Below are 17423 nucleotides of genomic sequence, written 5' to 3' on the forward strand. Positions count from 1 at the left end.
AGAAAATATGTTCACTTGCATCACATTCATTTTCAACTCCCTTTTACTAAACTTCTTCTGTTCTGTTCTCCTAAATTCACCAAAAGTTAACGAGATAATGCCTCATTTGCAAACTAATCATTTCAGAGACCTTGTAATAAAAACAATTTAATTTCAAAGTTTTTCATGTTTATCTGTTAGTTACAATGTTTACGCAATTCACTGGGGGTGTCCCCTTAATGCATATGTTCATCCTCTGCTCCTATAATAACCTGTGTATCCAAAACACTCGGACCCTCAAGGACTTAAATCTCCACCTGCATTACAGAAAATATATACATATATATTTATATCAGACATTCCCTGGCTTCAAAATGATGGCTTTTACTGCTTCCACCAGATTTAGACATGTTCTCATGTTTACCCTTTGGGATCAATAAATGCTATTTTCCTGGTTTCCTGGCACAGAAAATAATAATTCAAAATCATTGTTTCTAATCATTGACATATTCCCAAAGTAAATCAAAATTCCGCCAACCATTTAGTATAAAGAAGGCGAAACAATTTCTTTTTTGTGACGCGAACAAAAGAGTTAAAATTCTGAAAATTAATATTTGGTAACTATGATTAGGACTGAAGTTCGTCAAAACATTTAACTCAGTTAAAGTGAAAAATCATATTGGTTTATAATTGTGTAGGTTTTTTTTTTTTTTTTTTTTAAACCTCCAAGGACATCAGAGCAACTTCTTTAAAGTGAGGCGCAAACATATCTTTGACCTGGAACCTCACAGTTCACTTTGAATTCACTGACACTGAATTTCAAACTGTATCCATTGCCCAATGATTACTTCAGTTTTATTTTACACATTGTTCAGAGAACAGCTGAAAATTGTGTTGGTGTGCCTCCCTACATTTTGTAATCACCACGTCCCTGTGTTCACTTTAAATGACTTGTTAATTAATGAGAATCATAACAATGGGTTTCATGTTTGCTGCATCACTGCAATGATCAAAACCAATAATCTGTTACCACTGACCTGAATCTCCGTATTTCAAATAGCTGTTTTTCAGTCTTTCTTTTCTCTTAGCTGCTGTCAGTTCTACTGTCGGCGTTTTACTTGAAACAAGTAGTGCTGTTGGCGTTCTGATGTTCCGATCAAAGCATAGAAAAGGATCAAAAGAAACGGAGGTTCTTGACGGTCAAACATCGCAAGATCATATGGTTTTAAAGTAATACTGATATCTGATTAAAACCATGTCTGTGGAGCAGGGAAAAGGGCCCAACATCTCACTTTTTGAAAAGTAATTGAAACATAGGAAGTCGTGTGACATCCATTGTGTAACCGCAGTCATGCCGGGCTCTAATATCCTTAATACTGGTGTGAGTATCTGTGTTAAAGACACGTGTGGCGCTATATCATCGGTGTGGCAGTGTAATTCCATATCATTTAGCCAAGAGGTGAAACAAAAAGAAGCAGAGTGCTAAAAACAGCCCTGAGGTACACCATGTTTCAATATGGTATGAATATTTCAAGATTTGCATTAGAGATTGATTTATTTCTGGCCTTTACTTAAAAAAGGCCAGAAATGTGGGGAGAAAGAATCAAACCGAGAAGATCATGGTTATGTGGCATTCCAGGGCAACTCCAGCTAATACAGTTTGCACTTGTGAAATTGTTTTAATGGTATTTGAGCTTGCATGTGCCTCTGCATCCTCTCTTGCTCGTCTCTTATCTCGTTGTCCGTTCCTGTTTCAATCTTAGAAGTCTCCTCATCAGTGGACATGTCAGTCTCAGCCCAGACTTCCTGTCTTCCAGTGTTTTTCTCAGCATACCTCTTCTTTGACGACCATGCTAGTCTAATGGATTACTCATCCTCCTTTTTAAAAATCTAATATTTTGATGTAGAATTTTCCGATCATCAGTTGGAATTTTATCAAGTGTGCCGTGCTTTCATTATCTTTGCTAAAACAGAGTACTTATCTGCCTCTCTGTATTTCTGTGGTCAGTGTCTTGTCTCTGTTACTGTCACTTTGTTCTATTCATCAAACAATCTGTCCACTCAGATTTTGGATCTTTCTCTCCTCCTTAAAATGACAGTGATCACTGGACATGTTTGTGTCAGACCAGTTCTCTTTCATCCTCTGTGCTGATCGTACATTTTTTTGCCTTACTTGCTGATGTGAAGCTGTGACAGGCTCATCCCAGATCTAGTGAGTCATATTTTGGATGCCCTGTACTGGCATCATCACGTTCAGTTTTAGCTGCTTTTAGTCCATTAAACAGATAGATAGATAGATAGACTCTATTTCAGACTCGGGGTCCATACAGACAGATACATAAAAAGACAGACACAAACAATAAAAGTACATAGTTGTTTTAGCAAGCTAATACTTCGAGTCAGCCAATGATAACAAGTGGCTACACTGTTTGGAGATAAGTTCCAGTGATATAAGTTGTACATGTATGTGAGATAGTGTAGGCTACTGTATAAAGTCCAGGTGTGTAAACGAAAGAACAGCACTCTCACCTCTCCCATTGGTTGACCAGATCTTCTCCAGCAGGAGCGAACATCTGTATCAGTCTGGTGAATACATAGGCCTAGCAATGCCTTACAAAGAGACAGCTGTACCAATGTCGCCACAGCTGGGACTGGTAGCGTGTGGTACTAAACCTTATGTTGGTTAAAACAAGTATGATCCCATTTACAGAGTCATTCAGTCTACAGATGAATTTGTACATGAAATTTCTTAAAACAGTTTGGAAAGTGTTGACTCGTGCAGCCACAAACATTTCACTGGCACTGCTCCATCTCGGTCTCTTTAAAAGTATTCTCATGGCGTCATTGTACGCTACTTGAAGTCTCTGTAAACTCTTTTTTTTGTAGTTTCATCAATATAATAATATATATATATAGATAATATAACATATTACATAATATAACAATTATTCAGTTTGTTTATATAATATTTTTAGTTATAGTGGATTTTTTACTTATTTAGGATTCTTTACCGTTTATTACTTATTTACTTATTTGATACACTGTTTTTTATTATGTCTATCCACTATGCTGCTGTAATCCTCTAAATGTCCCCACTGCGGGACCAATAAAGGATTATCTTATTTTATAATATAACTGGCATAGCTTAATATTACCAGAAAATAACTTAACATAGTAACTGTTTGGATAATTGTTTTTTTAAATGATGGTGCATGGATCCGAACAAGACAACATTGAAAGATGTGTTCGTGTAATTCACTATTCTGGCCACTTGATGGCGGGATGAACCCGCAGGATGAACCACACTGTTGCGAGACGCAGGCCCCGCCCTCGCAATGACGACAGTACGCGGAAGCAAAACAAGGGACACGGCACGAGTGCTGGTGCTCACGTTTGCTACTGTTAGTTAATTTTCTTTACTTATTAAAAATATTTGTTCCCCCTCACCTGATTGTGTCCTCTTCACCAGACTGATACAGATGTTCGCTCCTGCTGGAGAAGATCTGGTCAACCAATGGGAGAGGTGAGAGTGCTGTTCTTTCGTTTACACACCTGGACTTTATACAGTAGCCTACACTATCTCACATACATGTACAACTTATATCACTGGAACTTATCTCCAAACAGTGTAGCCACTTGTTATCATTGGCTGACTCGAAGTATTAGCTTGCTAAAACAAAAAAACAAAAACAAAGTGCTCCATAAGGTGCTTACAGATGTTGCTGCACTTGTCTGGGTCCCTGTGTTGTTGTAACTCTTCTGCCAGCAGCTCTGGAGTTGTACCATCAGTCCCCAGCAGCCATTGATTTGTGAGTTTGTAATGACAAGGCCAGTGATAACGCCATGATTCCATAGTATGTCCTTATGCCGCCTGCCACCTCCATCTGGGATGTGTGTGTGTGTGTGTGTGTGTGTGTGCGCGCGCGCGTGCGTGCGTGCGTGCGTGTGTGGAGCTGTAAAAGTCCAGCTGAGGACAGTGTGGTGGTATGCAAAGCCCTGGGTAGAGAAGTCGGCCATGGGTTGTCATAAACCAATTACAATCTTGACCACCACCTTCACATTGTAGTCCACAGTCCCTGGTCTCAGAATAGAGGAGCAGAAGTTCTGTGCAGATGACATTGTACAAATTAGGGAATATGAAGACAAGTTTAGATGCAAGTAGTCATGCAAAAACACCAAACATTCCCTGGTTCCAGCTTTGCTCCTTTACGTTTTATATAATTATAAATTGAATGTCATTCGGTTTTGGATTGTTAGTTTGACAAAACAAGACATTTGTTGTGTCTTCTAGGCAGAACAAAATAAAGGGTCAAGAGGCCTCAGGGGAATAAACCAGAGCTGAAACCTTTAGTCTATTCTTCTTGTCGTTGGTTGGCAGAAAATTAATCTGCAGGCAGTTATTTTAACAATCAATCAATCTTTCAGTTTTTTTAAAAGCAGCAAGGCCCTTTAAATCTTTGCCATGTATTACAGTAAATTGAATACATTTAACTGTATTCTGTTGTTTGGATAAAACAAGCTATTTATTTCAATTGTAATGAACATTTCTCACTTTTTTTCCTGACATTTTATAGACTAAACGATTAATTGCCTTCTTAAGACACCAGCAACCAAACTCTAACATTTCCTGAGTATTCAGCAAAATCACAAAACGTATTTATTCTTTCATCAAATCTTACTCCTCCTCATTGTGGTACCAGGTGTGGTACCAGGTATGTTATTCTGGTGTAGAGAAAGAAATATCACAGCCGGCCTAAACGCCTATGTGTAATCGTAGAATGTAAACTCGAATAAGTTTCTCAACTACTCATTATTGTAAATACTGGATTGTTACTAGTCTGTCCTCTGTGCAGCGAGCAGGCTCGTCTCAGACTGCAGGTGATGGAGGAGGACACTGAGGACTGGCAGCGAAGTCCAGACTTCTCGGGCCTGGAGAGAGTCGGAGGAGTGGACCTGTCTTTTATTAAAGGGGATGACATCAACGCCTGCGCCCAACTCGTGGTGCTCAGCTACCCCGACCTGGAGGTGAGACGTTCCCCCGACTGTACCAAGTACCGTACTTTCAGATGGAGGATTCGATGAGCTTTGTCGGCCTCTAGTGGCGACAACTGGGAACAGAATGCATTTGCTCAGTCTGGTTGCACAGTGGCCCAACATCTCCACAACTGAACCTGTGTTTGTCAGATGAAGTCACATTTTCACAAGAAAGCTATAATAAAAATATGTCATGATGTAAAACTGTCAGAAAATCGTATTTGCCCTTAAAAGTAGCCTTGCTAACTTTATTTTGGGAATGCAAGGCTTCATCACTTCTCACTTACGTATCGTGACTGCACGAGGAAGACACTTCATCACATGACTTATACTGTACTGCCACGATTGCTGTCTGATTAGTTTTGGCAGCAGCTGATGTGATTTGATCACCTTAGATCATTTATCTTATTACTTTCTGTCTACAGCCGTCTGATCAGGAACTTTGTTCTACCAAAACAGATCCTGTTCAGGCTTTAACCTGTCCACTCATCCTGCTTTTGATTTTACTTTTCTGCATGTAACCTTAAAAGACATCCCATCTTTTAAGGCTGAAAATGTCCTCATTGGCCAGATGTACCTTACATTACATATAGTGCGGTATGTGAATTTATAGATACTTGACCTGCATGTAGCCATGAGATTGTATTACAGTTAAACTGGAAGATCACTAAAAATTAAAACTAAAAGTTCAAAATCGAGTTTCTTGACCTTTGAAACAGAAGGTTACTTTTTGGGCCGAGAATCAGCAGCTAACTATACTACAAACAAACCAAGGGCTTAGGTCCGCACTTATTGCTGCTTATGAGGGGACAACTGACTCATCTTCACGACAACTGAGTAAACTTCATCTGCTGAGGAAGATCAGGCAATTGTGTGGTTGAAATTGGCTCATAATAGCTTGTATTTAACACATATTGAAACCTGTATTAATTGTAGTGTTTATGGCCAGCAGTGTTTTTAGCACCTAATCTGCTAAATGCTCCACTATGTTCACTAGCTCGACGCTAAAGTTGTCGTTGTGCTGTTTCATCTATTGTTGATATAAAAGTATGGATCATAGCAGTTTAAAGTGTAACAGTGTTGCAGTAAACACAACTGTAAATGAAAATAATTGCAAACTCGTAGCCACGATGCAAAAATCTTTGCTAAATTATGAAATAAGTTAAACAGTGTTCCCACGTATCCTGGAAAACCTGGAAAACAGTAAGAGCACATGGGATATGAGAGAATACGTCCAATGTAACCTATATTTACATTATTTAAGTAATTGTCTCTGTATTTGGGTCATTGTACGAGGAGAACACAAAGATCAAAAAATACGGAATCAAGACAAATGTGGTTGTAATACTCTGCTATAGAAATGCCAAACGCATTCTAATCGTACATGGACCCGACAATATCATGAAGGAATTGCGAACGACCGGTACCTGTGAAAAGTGCTTATTTCTTAATACAAACATCCAAACTCTTTGGCCTTTGAATATTATTGATTCACCTTGTAAAACAGCCTTCAAATCATTTTTACATGCGCCTCTTCTCATGGATGTGATGAATTTTAACATTCTTAACCCCAAAAGTTTGTGGATGTCTAATCTCATCCAAATCCATTTCCCGAAAGTAGACTTGCCAAGCATAAAAAGCAATATTAATACACCTGAGAGCTGAGGTTTAGTATACAGCACAGCTCAAGGTCCAGTCTTGTTACAAGCGCTGTTGTTGAAGTGAATTTGGCAGTTCTAATTTTCATTTCATTCTTGTCTTTTCTGAAAGCCTTTCACAAGCATTCCTCCTCACTGGCATTTATCTGTGCACTAACATGGGCTGCTGACCCCTTCTCATTATATAACCCTTTATAATTAATGACATTTGTCACTGTACGTTGTTGAGATCCAGAATGCTAGTTGACATTTCTGATAGCTAAGTCTTTTCTGAAAACGTCCTTGTGTCGAGCTTTTGCATATTTTATTTTGTAGCCGTTGCTTGTAGGCCTTGACTGATGTTGCAGCATCTAACACTGAGGCACATTGTGTCTCTGAACATGAGACTTACAGAGTGGATATGTTCGCTGTAATGTCTTCTCAGATAATATCATTTGAAAGCTGTATAACCTTAATTTGTAACGGTGTTCACTTCTGAACACAGCAGGCTACTTAAATCCAATAACTTGTCTGATGCTCAGAACATGTTCACAGCCATAAATCACAAGAAGTAACAGATGTTTCATTTTGTGCCAGATGGGGGATGGTAGTGATGATCTAACACAGCTTGTTTGTGCATCTGTGGACTCACTGTTAAATACACACTGGGGTGGATGCCTTTGTCCAAAGCATGACCCTATGATCCTGACAGTGTCATCTTCTGAGCTGCATTCAGGCCAAAAGATGCATCCAAACCCAGTGCTGTTATTACACTGAATTGACACTGTTATTATGGGCGTGTGTCAGTGAGCAAGCAGGTAAGTATGGGGTCGGTGTACTGAGATATATTAACCGCTGTTTCATCTTTTCCCAGGTGCTCTATGAAGACAGTCAGATGGTGACCCTGACGGCCCCCTACATAGCTGGCTTCCTGGCCTTTAGAGAAACCCCCTTCCTTCTGGAAGCTCTGCAGAGGCTTGAGAGGAACCAGCCCAAACGTCTGCCTCAGGTTTGCTTCTGCACAAACACACTAATGTGAGCCATAGATGATTAAGGGATAGTTTGGATCTTTAGAGGTAGGGTTGTATGAGGTACTTACATAGACCTCAGTTACATGGCCCCAGTTTGGTGAAACAGACAGAAGTACCAGCACAGAAGCAACACAACTCACTGCTGTGGATGGGTGCAGCAGTTGTCTTTCTTCTTCTTGTTATAACTGTAGTTAGGACATTTTGCCTCAAGTGAAAGAGCACGCTTCGGATTTTCTTCATCGTGGTGCTAGAGGAGTACCTCACATGATGTTTTTTTAACATTTTGAGGTTAGACGTGTGAGACTTTATTTGGGTCTTCAATGTCACACTTGTGTGTTGAAGAATATGTGAAAGGCGTTGCTCACTTTTCCACTTGCAGAAAAACATAGATATTCAAACTCGACTTTCGAAGTTCGATATTGATATTCAAAGTTCAAAATTTTGATGTAAGTCAATCCCTTTTTCGTCATCTTTGATCTTTCATTTTTCATTCTTACGTTTTGCTTGCATTCAACCAGCTTCTGAAAGTCACATGTGATTTGGTTTCAAGTTTGGCTAGTTCAAAACATTTCAAGCAGGATGCATGCAAGCTTTCTTTCTGAGTGAGATGATAATCAACACGTTGTACATCAGTGGTTTCACCCGAACGGAAACATAAACATGTGTGTTTACTGTATCTGGCAACCTGCGACATAGTTACAGCAACTCCCCCAAAAATAATAATACTTATTTTTATTGAAAAACAAACATTATACAAATGCAAATGATTCAGGCAGCTTTAGCACTGTTGGGAGGCACATGTTTGCCACTTTGGACAAAGTCAGGTTAGCTGTTTCCCCTTGCCTCCAGTATTTATGCTAAGCTATTTCCCAAAATGTTGAACAATTAATCGTGGCACCAGGGACGCTACCGTGTATCAAGAAGGTTCGTCCTCAATGAACAGTGGCCATAAATCTCAGTCTCAGCTTGTCAGGCTCACCTGTAGTTGTACTGCGCTCGCCTCAGGTGTGCTTTGATTGTAATGATAAAGCCAGCATGCTAACATGCTCACACATTAGAATCAGTATTAGTGATGATGTGCTAGCTGTAATCTCATCGTACACATGGAATTTTTGTCATTCATTTTTGAGGTCTCCAGGATGAACTGAAGAGATGAGTATATGAAAATCACAGACTTCTAAAAGCGGGTTTGAACGAGACACTGACACTATTTAAATAGTGCAAACCTTCCATTACTTCATGCACATTAAAACACACTGAATGAATTGCACCTCCTGTGACAAAGCTCCTCTGTTCTCCCTCTCTCCCTGTCTCTCCAAAAGTCGCCTCTAATTCATCCTCACCCACTCACTTCCATTTGTCGCAGCCCACGCGCCTCCCACTCTGTCTGTCTGTCACCATGCACAGAGGTGTGCAGAAACAACATACACACACACACACACACACACACACACACACACACACACACACACACACACACACACAGTTCTATTTGTTCTGACATTTAGCCCTGGACAGATGCAGTCACTGCTCCGTTTATCTGCCACCTTTGAAGTGATGTTTTTCCCAGTGACTTATGATTCACAGCTGAAATAAGTCAGAGTCACCTTTGGCTTCAACAATTCATCGGAGTCGTGGGGCTGGAAGAGTTAGAGCATCAGTGTGAGGAGCTTGTCTCTTACTAACTGTAACTTTTGAAAGTCAGTGTAAAGATGCTCGGCTATCTCACACTCTATTGTCCCTTTCACATATGCAGTCTCTGTCCCCGACCTGCTCCGGGAACAGGGGGTCATGTGTGAGTAGGAGCGGGGCTCGATAGTCAGGGGAATCTGTACCACCGATTCCCCACCTCAAGATCTCGTAACATTTAACGGAAAATGCTCGTACTTCAGGGTTATGTCCGACGAACGACACTTCCACGTAGAACAAATCACCGCTCATGACGCATTTGAATTTGAATGAAAGCATTTATGCCAATGCTTTCGCAGGCGATTTGACTTGTCTCGCAAACTACGGTAGTTCAATATTGAACAGTGAGGCTTCGGAGCGAGTTATCCAGTGCACGTACATCTGGTCCCTTCTTCTTCTGTTGACTTTTATGGCAACTAGCATCCATGAGTGATGCATCACCATCTTCTGCTGAACTTTTTCCTTGCCCCTTCTGTTCCAGCATTGCCATATTTCTGAATGTAGTGCATGTGTGAGTATAGAGGAAATCACATGGCGGTGCCTCAAAGGTTATCCGAGTAATTTACTGGGAGCTATGTGTGAAAGAGGCTTTCATCTCCTGACATTGTATCAGACAGTGGTAGCAGCAGGGCAACAGACTGCAGATAGGCAGAAAAAAAGTTTCACAGCAGGCATTTTACCTTGTTATATCAGGAGAGCACAGGTGGATCTAATAACATTAACGATGCCTCTGCTCCACTGAAGTGTCTCAGCAGCCATGATTAAACTTATTGATTACACCTGTTTTTCCTGCTGTGACATGTCGCCTATCAAATGTGCAAATGTACAATAAGCCTTCAACTTTGCAACATGAACAGTAAACAGCTACATCTTTGTTTTGTACGATAGCTTTCTTCATGTCAGTTGTGCCTTCTCAACAGGTGGTGTTTGTGGATGGGAATGGTCTCTTCCACTACAGAGGTAAGTCAAGCTGCTCTATATTGATCTTTTTTTACAACATGTTACATTTCATGGCATGAAAAGCACTGCATTCCATTTAGGTGTTATGCTGCATTCATGTATTGTAAGCATATGGGAAGAACTTATTATTCTGTGTTTTTTGCATTATGAACATATTTTCCCCACTTGGCTGCTCATAATTACATTCAAACGGTAGGATGTGAATGTACTAGCATGTGTGGGACCAAGCTGGCAGGCATGAGGAGTCAAAAGTGGGTTTTCAAAAATAGGGTTTTATTTCCCCAAAAATTAAAGTTATAAAATTAGCAACAAAGTTCTGGGCCCATAAAAGAGGTAAACGAAAGAGAGTTTAACTCAGCCTCTACTAACTCAACATTAACGGAACAACCTGACCTGAACTGACCTGACGAGATGGACCTAATTAACTGAACACAATGGTATATATTGGCTGATCAGACCATTCTTTTTTAAACAAAGGGGATTTGAAGACACAGAAACAAACACTACCAATTAAACTCTACATACGAAACAAAAGAGGACAAGTAGCATATCAGTATAAATATATTTTAGCAATTAACCAAACAAAAGCACCAATAAATGAATGTACTCTAAAGAAATAAAACAAACAATCTACTAGAACTGAAGATCCCAATCCTCCCCATGCTGAGCCAGCAGATACTTGGTACATTCTGATTGACTACTTTCTGTATTTAAGGGGTGCAACTTTAAAGACCCCCCCGACAAACATTTGACTCTCTTCATTTCGCTACAGTCTGACACTCTTAGTTCTGGTTCTCCTGTGCCTTCCTTCCCTCCAGCGGGCCCAGCAATACAGACTGGGTCATATAGAGGAATCTGAATTGATTCATAACCAGTTCAAAGTTCCTTGTACTAACTTTGAATCAGATATTAAGATTCAGATCCATTTAAGCTCATTTAAAAACACTTGTTCAGAGTTCAAGTTGAGCTGTCTTGTCTCTCTCTTTAAAAAAAGGCTCTGCAGTAACAAAGTCATTACTATGGTGTCAACACTCTTGAAACCCGAGTTACTCTGCTGCTACCACTGTCTTGACTCAAGAGTAACTCTGGTTTCTCTGAGCTTTGATTTGACATTGTCCCTGTTTGGACCCTGCAGAGTTCGGCCTGGCGTGTCATCTTGGAGTGCTGTCGGGGCTGCCGTGTGTGGGCGTGGCCAAGAACCTGCTGCAGGTGCAGGGTGTGTACAAGAATGAAGAGCACCAGTCACAGGTGAGACTTGACTTGAACTCAGGTTTTTTTTTTCCACACTTGACAAAGTTGTTCATTTGTTTTTGTCCCTTCTGTGCTGTGGGTCATCAATGTAGAGAATATGATGTGCTACCTCATATATTGTTTTCATTCTTGCCGTGTACAAATGTTTCTTTAAAAGAGGTGCCAACCACGGGTCAATGAATTATTTAAGTTCTCAAAGTGTAACCACTTTTCTTTTTTTCTGCTGTCTGTGTTTGTTGCTCACTGCTTTCCAAAATATGCAAAGAGATGTCAGGGACGAAGCAAAGGACAAAATCCTCACTTGTTTTTAAATGTGCATGTGAACTCACACTTGCACATCTATTTGTGAGTGCGTGCGTGTTAGTGTAATGCTGTTTTGACAGTGTGTCTTTTATTACAAGCCAAGGCCTTCTTGTGTAGCTAATGCACAAAGAAGCCTGTGACTTTTTGAATGCAAATCAAGCTGGAACACATACCCATTGGTCAAAGTATACCTGTGGGACAGCACTAACTGGATCTCATTAATATGCAAATGTTCACTTTGTTTCAGTCTGCAGCCTCAGTGACCTGTTGTGGAAAGAATAAAAACAAGTCAAAATTAAATCAGCCATATGAGCAGAAGTCTGGCTGGTCTAAAGTAAGAGGATAAAAGACTGAGTGGCCTTTTTTAACATTATTTTGAACATTTCAGATATCCACAATCCCATTTTTACTTGTCAAAACTGATGTGAGCCATTCTGGCACATTATTATCTTTTTGGATATCCAGAACAGATATCTGCAGTTGCAGATATTCATATTGTACATATCTGTAATGACATTTTAACTAGTCACAATGTATTTTGGAAATGCAAAAGTACATTATGGATATCTCTAATGTTTTTATTGTTTTGGAGATTTTGTATTAAAATTATGACGACTAACAGTTGGACATCTGAAATGTTCTTCCCAGTAAGCATTATATTGCAGATATCCAGAATGTTCATTCTAGATATCAAAAGTGCAATTGTGGAAATCTGAAACTGGAAGCTGCATGGTAAAATTGTGACGTACTTTTTCTAAGGAACAATGACATTGTTAATTTTGACAATAGAACGAGCTGTATATCTGAGATCTTCAATACATATCCAGACTAGCTGTAGATGACTTGTCATACTGTAGATGCCTTTACACACAGACTATTGGAAAAGAGTTTTAAATGGGATCTTCAGCAACCTGAAGCAAACCAACACCCACAGGGTGTGAACTCCTCATAGAAAGAGCTTGAACTCTGTCTTTGCTCTGAGGTGACAGTGATGATAATTGACCCCAAGTGCTTTCCCTCTGGAAAATATCAATATGCAAATTCTTTGTACATGATGTTGATGTGTAGAAGAGCAGTGATGGGCATTTCTTGGACTTGCGAATGACAAGTGCTGTTGAAAAGTTTCTAAGGGAACCAGCATGGCAGGCTCTTGCAATCAGCTCATCCAGTGCTAACTCCATTAGCAGGCAAAGAGACTCTCTGCTTATATCCCCAGCGGTCTTCATGTAGTAGTGTAACATACTAATTCAATCCTCTGTCGGAGTGTATCCATCTCCCTCAATTACTGTTAGTGGCTTTGGCGTCAAAAAATGTTGGATCGTCTCTGCTGCAGGGTAGAATCTGATCTTTGTCTCTGCAGAACACGGTCCCTGCCGAGGATGCAGTCACACGTATCTGCTGATGCTGATCCCAGTGGCTCGGTACATGTTCATAGGTATCGGGTTGCTCTGACAGTACACGACTATGATGCATCTTTGGGCTCAAGCTATCGGCTTTGGATCAGTTTGCCGTCCATATTGATGTAATTGTAACTCTCTGGGGCTCTGTCTAATTTGGCTACAGACACGGCACAGGATTGCGACGCCTCAGGTCAACACTGCCGTTGGTGTTTGAGGGCTTAGTAGGAAATTAACTGTGAAGTAAACTGAAACACAAGCCATGTTACCAAATTTCAGAAAATTAGCTGGTAAGAAATAAGATTAGCTATTACCGGATCTACACGCACGCTGCCACGTACCACCGACGAGCAATATGCTGCCATGCTCAATTATATCTCAGAAAGAGTTTCCGACAACTCTGCAAGTTTTCAAAAAAACCTGTGGTCTAAGTGTTTCTGAAGGTTACAGAGAGACATTTCTCTCAGTTTCTGTCATTAAGTTCAAGCCTCAAGAGCAAAGGCGTGTGTGTGTGTGTGTCTTCATCAGATGCCAGAGCACAGAAGCTATAAATGTGAAGATACAACACTCATTGTGTGGTTGTACAAATACCGGTACACGCAATGACCTATTAAACACAGATTCTTCTCATTCTTGTCTCATTTTAAGAAACAGCAGTTCAGCACTTTTGGAATTATACTTGTATGGTTTCTTTCTGAGAGGGAGATGAGATAAAGGGCAGGTCCGTAATTATTAAAAATATATGTTGGGTTTTTATACCGGTCTGTAGCTTCCCAGTAGGATTCCTTATGTATTTACATTTGAACATTACAATTTTGGTTTGAATTTCTTTTTTCCCTCCTTCTCTGTCTCTCACTCACTCACTGATGGCTTGGCTGTAACTCAAACTAGTGTGTTATTGATGACTTGCTCGGTCTTTCTGACTTCTGCTATTCTGGCTCCAGCCCTCTTGCTTCATAGGAGCCAAACCACTCACTCACTCACTCACTCACTCACACTCACAGTTGGCCTCATCCCAACTGGGATCGGAGGCCCTGTGCAACAAGAGAACAAGAGGAGAGCGAGAAGCCTCCACAGCAGGTTAATCGTTTGTTTCAGTTTGCTGCTATTTGTGTTGCCGTTCATCCTTTTTTTTACTTTGATTTGTGTGTCTTTGCCTCCGCAGATAGCTGCTCTGCAGAAAGGAGGAGACAGCTTCCCACTCACAGCCGCCTCAGGCAAAGTGCTTGGAAAGGTGCGGCAAAGGACAGACATGCACAACAAAATAGAAACATATACTTTTAACAAAGATGTTGTTTTGTTGCTGCTGACTTCAAAGAGCACCCACCCGACTGAAAGTCAAACTCAACAAAATGTATATGCCGATCACAATAAGAGGGAGGGAGAAATGTGGTTCAAGTAACGAGAGCCGTTTCTTTTTGTGTCCAGGCATTGCGGAGCTCCGACAAGAGCTCCAAGCCGGTGTACGTGTCCGTCGGACACAAGATCAGTGTGGACACAGCTGTACGCCTCACACACTCCTGCTGCCGCTACCGGGTCCCAGAGCCCATCAGACAGGTATGCGCGGACCACCCACCCACACACACACACACACACACACACACACACACACACACACACACACACACACACACACACACACACACACACACACGCACACTGCCTGTCAACAGTGAGTTCACCAATACAGTGTGGCAGAGCGGCTACATTAGAGCCTGTCATGTAGAAAAGGCAGAGCAAGAAGCGAAAGATTTAGTGATCAGATGGAAGCTGTGAAGCAGAGCAAGCAGTGCTCATCACTTGTGTAACAACGTCCTGCTGTGAAGCAGGGACGTGTTTGAGCATCATGCTGTGTGTTTAAGCAGCAAGGCCTGGGAGACTTGTAAAGTGACAGGGAACAATGTATGCAGCCAAAATAGGGATGCTCTGATTTAGCAATGTGGAAAACCCTGTTTCAGACAATAATACGGTGCTAATTGTCAGGGACGGGTCCTACAAACCTACAGTGTGAGAGTGAAGAGTTTTTTTTAGCTCTAAGGCAGGTAATCCTTTTTTTCTGTCTTGCAGCATATTGGCAATACTGTTATTATCCTAAAAATATGTTTTCCACTGACAACAGGTCGCTGTGGGTAACGGTATTGGTTGGAAGTGATGGTACGATATTAAGATACTCTGAAATACTTATACTCATAATGCTTTGCTCACTTACCGAGAGCATCTTGTTTGTCACATATTTCATTTTCACATGTATACGCTTATTTTGTTCAAGAGAATGTCGGCTAGTAAAGACAAGGGTTTCACTTATATACAGTGTATGTGCCGTTTATTATTGTTCTGCATGTATCTCTAAGCCAAACGTTGGAGAAGAGATAACAGACACATTGTTCTGGTGGAATGATTCATGTTTCAGCAGGACAGTGATGGTAAGCACGCAGCCAATTACCTTCACACGCCTGCATTACCCACAATGCAACTCCACTGCCACCAGTGCTTTGTAGAGATTCTGGTGTGTTATGCTAGTAGTTGCTAATGTGGCCTTGAGCCTCAAGCAGACGAGGAGCGGGCTACAAGGGTCTGATGAACTCACTTTATAACTCAACATTGCCAGTTTTTCTTCCTTTACAAACCTTAGTCTTCAGCCCCAACCGTCCTGTTGAGATGGTCACCAAAGATTTGCATTGCTTGTGATGACCGATCCTAACATTAACCATCAGGTCAATGCCTAACCTCAACTATCTTCCGCGAGTTTCAAATCGAGGGATACCATCTCGACACGACCCCTGACAAAGACCCCACTGATGCTGACCCAAATTACATCACTTGAGGCAATTTATCAGACATTGTTTTTTTTGTTGATTTTTCTTCCTTTCTTTCTGTTTTAGTCAGCAAGACGATACAATGAACTGAATTTAATTCAACCTCACTATAAATGTTTTAGTGTCACTTTACACATATATGCCATCTACTGTGTAGTGCACCCTCAACAATGAAGTGGGTACACAAAATCAGCGTTGGCTTTACTGGTTTCATGAGCAATGTCAAATTAATCTTTTTAACAGCATTATTTTTGTTTCCAAAAAGCCTAAAAGTTTTCTCTCAAAAATGCAATAATTTAAAGTCATTTATGAGATTTGAACTGATCTCTCGTCCTGCTTCAGGCTCTCTGTCTTGCTGCCACTAGGCTGTGCTGTGCTTCTGCTGTTCACTGTGCTTTTACTTCCATGGCACAGAAAACCAATCACACCACACACACACGCATCTCAAAATCAGTTTTTCGCCAGGGGAGTAGCAGCGGCTAGTGTGTGTGTGTGTGTGTGTGTGTGTGTGTGTGTGTGTGTGTGTGTGTGTGTGTGTGTGTGTGTGTGTGTGTGTGTGTGTGTGTGTGTGTGTGTGTGTGTGTGTGTGTGTGTGTGTGTGTGTGTGTGTGTGTGTGTGTGTGTGTGTGTGTGTGTGTGTGTGTGTGAGAGATCTAAGTGTCATGTGTTTAGGTGGTGGAGGAGGAGCAGGCGGCTCCGGCAGCAACAGGGACTGAATGTGGACATCAGAGAGAACAAGGGACACTCTCACCTTCCTCTGTCCAATCACTGGCACCTCTCTCTTTATTTCTCTCTTCATCCAACTGTTTTCCTTTCTCTCCCTGACTTACACATTCTCTTTTCTCTCTCTCCATCTCCCACTTTTGCCCTGCTTTCTCTGCCTCCCGCACATATTTTCTATTCTCTTTACTGCTGACGTAACAGAAAAAACACATCACAGATCAAGAGCTGGTGAGTGTCATGTCCGGAGCTGAACTCTGAGTTTACGGCTTTCTTTCGTGGGCAGAGCAAGATTCAGGTCCCTCAGGTCGGAGAAACTTCAGTTGCAACTTGTTGAGAAAAAAAATCAAAAGCTGTCAATCTGACAGGAAGACTGTCTGAATTACACAACGGTTTTCTTTGTGAAGTTTGAAGATAAACTGCAGCGGTCAGCCCCTCTGTCCAAACACTCATAATGGCAGATTGAAGGCAAAAAAGTGCACATATGCATGTAATGACCCGCTAAAAGAACGCATGCAAACACTCGAGTGCATTCACATATCGAATAAGCAAATGTATGAAATTAATGTCTGCACATATATTCATGGACATGCACTTGGTTGGACT

General features: G+C 41.0%; 1 protein-coding gene across 1 annotated transcript in view; it reads left to right on the top strand.

Moving 5' to 3' along the window:
- Window positions 1-3314: 3314 nt before the first annotated feature.
- The window catches only part of LOC306784606 (endonuclease V-like), a gene marked incomplete at its 5' end in the record, with an annotated part of 74803 nt that continues 60694 nt past the window's right edge, over window positions 3315-17423 (top strand). Inside the window, 9 exons of the mRNA XM_079278634.1 lie at window positions 3315-3370; window positions 3449-3502; window positions 4680-4691; window positions 4833-5004; window positions 7525-7659; window positions 10291-10330; window positions 11466-11578; window positions 14447-14515; window positions 14710-14838. Coding sequence (XP_079134760.1) covers window positions 3315-3370; window positions 3449-3502; window positions 4680-4691; window positions 4833-5004; window positions 7525-7659; window positions 10291-10330; window positions 11466-11578; window positions 14447-14515; window positions 14710-14838 — 780 coding nt within the window. The remainder of the gene's footprint in view (window positions 3371-3448; window positions 3503-4679; window positions 4692-4832; window positions 5005-7524; window positions 7660-10290; window positions 10331-11465; window positions 11579-14446; window positions 14516-14709; window positions 14839-17423) is intronic.

The sequence above is a fragment of the Melanostigma gelatinosum genome (genome assembly GCF_949748355.1).
Source record: "Melanostigma gelatinosum genome assembly, chromosome: 11".
Lineage (NCBI taxonomy): Eukaryota > Metazoa > Chordata > Actinopteri > Perciformes > Zoarcidae > Melanostigma > Melanostigma gelatinosum.